The sequence below is a fragment of the Bison bison genome, unplaced genomic scaffold (assembly GCF_000754665.1).
Source record: "Bison bison bison isolate TAMUID 2011002044 unplaced genomic scaffold, Bison_UMD1.0 scf7180017864375, whole genome shotgun sequence".
NCBI lineage: Eukaryota > Metazoa > Chordata > Mammalia > Artiodactyla > Bovidae > Bison > Bison bison.
Window position 1 is genome coordinate 4,706,422 of NW_011494947.1, and position 4,570 is coordinate 4,710,991.

At 50.4% G+C, this 4,570-nt stretch overlaps 1 protein-coding gene across 1 annotated transcript in view; it reads right to left on the reverse strand.

Moving 5' to 3' along the window:
* COQ4 (coenzyme Q4) overlaps positions 1-4,570 on the reverse strand; it is a 14,070-nt gene that overhangs the window by 957 nt on the left and 8,543 nt on the right. Inside the window, exons 5-6 of the mRNA XM_010856854.1 lie at positions 858-987; positions 190-283 (exon numbers count right to left, since the gene is read on the reverse strand). Of these exons, the coding sequence (XP_010855156.1) occupies positions 190-283; positions 858-987 (224 nt within the window). The remainder of the gene's footprint in view (positions 1-189; positions 284-857; positions 988-4,570) is intronic.

Sequence of the window (4,570 nt, forward strand, 5' to 3'; positions counted from 1 at the left end):
TCTATGAAGCGTCCAAGCTTCACGAAGCCTCATCCTGGAGCCCCTGCACTGGGCCACGTTCACACTCTGCCCCAGCCCTCCCATCCTGGCTTCCTGAGATCCACTGGGGCTGCTCAGAAAGGCTGTGGGCTCTTCCCATTTCCTGGAGCCCTGCACCTTCCCCCGACCCCTCAGCACTTGAGAACTTACTGGGCGCTGAGTCGGATCGGTCCAAAGAGTGCACTCAGGACGCACATGGGCAGGCCGGTCTGGACAGCCTCAAACCATTTCACCACGATCTCCCCTGGCAGGCAGGGTGGGGAAGTGAGTGAGAAGTGAGGACGGGCCAAGGGAGGAGAGGCCAGTGATGCTCAGGACATGGTGAGGCGTCTGCTCCACTCCGATCTCTACCGAGGGGGTCAGCAGTGCCCAGTCCCGGCCTGTGCTGGTCCTTGGGGCACTTGGCTTGGGGTAGGGGGAAGAGGGTACAAGAAAGAGCAGGAGGAGGCAAGGGCTGGAAAGGAAGCTTGGGGTCAGGGTGCGGGACTCCAAAAGCCAGGCTGAGGAGTCCAGGCCTCCGGGAATAGCTGAGGGTTTCAGAGCGTGGGGAGCCCAGGTGTCTGGACACTGCCACGTCAGTGTAGGAGCTGTCAGAGGCACTGGGGCAGAGGATGGGGATGTGTGGCCCAGATACACCATGATGTTTGGGTAAAGTGAAAAATGAGGCACCAGGTCAGCTAACTGGTGAGCAGCTGAAACAGGTGTGCCCTGACCTGGCCTTGCAGATAGACTGGGAGACAGGCTGAATGGAGGGCCCGGCCCCACCCAGGCCCCTCACTGGGTATGCTCCGCCCCACCCCCACTCTGGAAGCACTCACCCAGGATGTTGGTGGGCATGCCCAGCAGGGTGTGGAGCGCGTCATGGATCTCCCGGTACCGCTGGATCACGTACGCTAGCTCCTCATCGTCCACGAAGCGGGTGGGTGCGCGGGTGTCTGGGGAGACCCTCTGATGATCATGAAAGTGAAATTGCTCAGTCGTGTCCGACTCTTTACGACCCCATGGCCTGTAGCCTGCCAGGCTTCTTCATCCATGGGATTTTCCAGGCCAAGAATACTGGAGTGGGTTGCCATTTCCTTCTCCAGGGGAATCTTTCAGACCTAGGGATCGAACCCGGGTCTCCTGCATTGCAGGCAGATTCTTTACATTCTGAGCCACTGGGGAAGCCCCCTGACAACCATGAGCCCTCCCTAGACCCCTTCCTCGTGGTTCCCGGGGTCCAATTTTCCAGCCTCTCCTCGACTCTCAACCACGCCACCAAATTCACACCCCACCAGAACTATCTCCGGAGTTGAGGTCTGTCTGCACCTGCTGACAGGGGAGTCTGCAGGCAGGGAATATAGGGGGTGCCCCCTTGGTCTACCTCAACTCACACAGAATGTACAGCCCCTGCTGGATCTCAGAAACCCCTGGTGGGGAGAGGGAAGCAGGAGGTGTTTTCTGATATACAGAGTTTCAGTTTTTACAAGATGAAAAAGCTCCGGTGATTGGTTTCACAACAGTGTGACTATACTTAACACACTACTGAACTGCCCATTGAGAGATGATTAAGGTAGTAAATCTTATGGTGGTGGTGTTTTTTTTGAACCACAACTGGAAATAAAATGAAGGGGGGAAGCAAAGAAGCACCCAAGGCCCCCACTTCTTCAGATGAGCTGCTCCCAGCCTAGGGTGCTCTTTCACCTTGACAATTCCTACCTGTCCTTTACAACCTGGCTTAAGTGTCCCTTCTGCAGGAGGCTACCCCTGACCTTCAGACAGATCAGGTCCACGTTATGGTCTCTTAGAGCGCCCGGTCCTTTTTTGTGGCGTCTGACATGACTGTGTCGTGCTGTTTGGTGCACGTGATTGTTAATGTCTCTCGTTCACACCAGCACTGTCGGGTACAGCAGCCAATCATGGCAGCCACCAAGGCTTAAGGTGACAAGTGCCAACTGAGATGCGCTGCATGTGTGAAATACACACTGGAGCTCCAAGACTCGGCATGACAAGAATAATGTGAAATTTCATAATTTTATAGTATCGATTACATACAGAAATGGTATTTTAGCACACGAAAACAAGATATGTTATTAAAAGTAATTCTACCTGTTTCTATTTTGTTTATCTGATGGCAGCAGATTCTAAATTCCCTTTATAGTGTGCATGCTATCTCCGTAAACAGTGCTGCAGCAGCTGGTCATCAGCCCAGGACAGGGCTCTCTTGTTCTGTCTCCAAGGCCTGGGAATCAACCTCCTGTAAATGCAGGAGTAAAAGGCCAGCCCCAGGCACTTTCTGACCCCAGGCAGGGATACCAGCTGTCCTTCTGTTTCCGCCCACTGCCTCTCCGAGTTCTCAGCCGCACCATGCAGAGTAGGTCTTCCTAGTTTCAGAGCATGAGCTCAGCCTGTCCAGAGGTCAAGGGATTTGGTGTCTTTATTTTGGGGGCTACTAGCCCAATGCCACGGTCTGTGTTTGTGACTTCATTGGGTCCCTGGTTCTAATTTCTTCTATAGAGTTCTGTCTGCTGTGTGAAGCTGAAGCTGGTCAGTGACGGCTGACACCTACTATGTTTCAGCACTGTATGAAGTCCTCTGTACATACCGTCATGCCACGTCCTGAGGCCACCTGGGAGGAGATATTGCTATCAGCCTCAGATACAGATAAGAAAAAAAGGAGAGATAAAGTAACTTTGTCAGAGATCACACAGCTAATCAAGTGGCTGAGTCAGGATTCCGAACACAGCCTGCTGGATTCTAAAGCCTTAACAGCCATTATTAATCAGCCATATAAGTGCCCTGGAAGTTAAACATGAGGTTTCCTCACCTCAGATAAAAGAGTCTGAGGCTCAGAGGTCAAGTGATTTGCCCAGAGCTTTAAAGATGGAAAGAAAGGCTAGCAGTCAGTCTCAGGGAAGGTGGCCTGACCTTGACCTTTGATCTAAACCTCCACTGAGACAAAGGTGTTCCCTTACATTTTGTGGGCTGCCAGGTGTCTATACTCTAGAAGTGTCACAATCTCCAGGGCTGTTACTTAAGGCTGTGGCTGAGCAAGCTGCCCAGGGAGGCCTTGGCAGTCCCATCCCCTCTACAACAACAGGACAAAAGGCTCTGGGGGACTTCAGAAGGAGAATATCCTTTTCTAGGTGGTACCTGGAGCAGGTCACCCTGGTGGAGTTCCCACTGATGAAATAAACTTGCATCTTGGTGAAATTTCTGGGCGATGGTATAATATGGGGCGTGGGCAACAGGGAGCAGTACAGCAGAGGATAGGAAGATGATTATTTTCTCAGGGACAAAATCTAAAGCAGACTTCTCAACCATCTACCCGGGGATAGCTGCAGTGCCTGGAGCCATTTAAGGTTGTCACAACTTAGTGGGGCCAGTGCTACTGGAATCTAGCACGTAGAGGCCAGGGATGTTTCCTACAATGCACAGCGCTGCCCTACAACAAACAATTCTCCAGCCCCAAAGTCAACAGTGGCAAGGTTGAGAAACCCAGCTCGAGAGCAATCTTTGCTCACTCTTTCACCTCTTCCAGCCTGGTTGGCTCCTGCAGCTGGACTGGATGGCGACCTGACAGAGGTACTGTGATGGGAAGTGGATGTGCTGGGGGCAGGGAAGGGTAGGAACGGGGACTCTGCCCTGCTGTATCCTAAGGTCCTTTTATAAAGCAGATCATGTTACTACCTGGCTCGAAACTTCAATGGCTTCCTATTGCTTCTATTACAAAATACAGACTTTGTCTCTAAGCAGATAGGGTAAGGGGCCCATGGAGAAAGAGAACCAGGCATGACATTCTTGACTTAAAGAGAACTAGGCATGACATACTTCTCACTAGAGAAGCCATTTTGGCCTAAGTCAACTTGGGATCTAAGCCTGGACACAATGCTTGCCCTTCAAAATGTCTCAGTAATTAATGATCTTAAAGGAATAAAGGGATGCAGGAACAGAGGAAAAGCAGTCAAGAAACAATGAAAGAGAAGTGAAAGTGTTAGTTGCTCAGTCATGTCTGACCCTTTTGACCCCACGGACTGTAGCTCCCTAGGCTGGGGAGGCCTTACAAATAGCTGTGAAAAGAAGAGAAGCAAAAAGCAAATAAGAAAAGGAAAGATATAAACATCTGAATGCAGAGTTCCAAAGAATAGCAAGAAGAGATAAGAAAGCCTTCTTCAGCAATTAATGCAAAGAAATAGAGGAAAACAACAGAATGGGAAAGACTAGAGATCTCTTCAAGAAAATCAGAGATACCAAAGGAACATTTCATGCAAAGATGGGCTCGATAAAGGACAGAAATGGTATGGACCTAACAGAAGCAGAAGATATTAAGAAGAGATGGCAAGAATACACAGAAGAACTGTACAAAAGAGATCTTCACGACCAAGACAATCACGATGGTGTGATCACTCACCTAGAGCCAGACATCCTGGAATGTGAAGTCAAGTGGGCCTTAGAAAGCATCACTACGAACAAAGCCAGTGGAGGTGATAGAATTCCAGTTGAGCTATTCCAAATCCTGAAAGATGATGCTGTGAAAGTGCTGCACTCAATA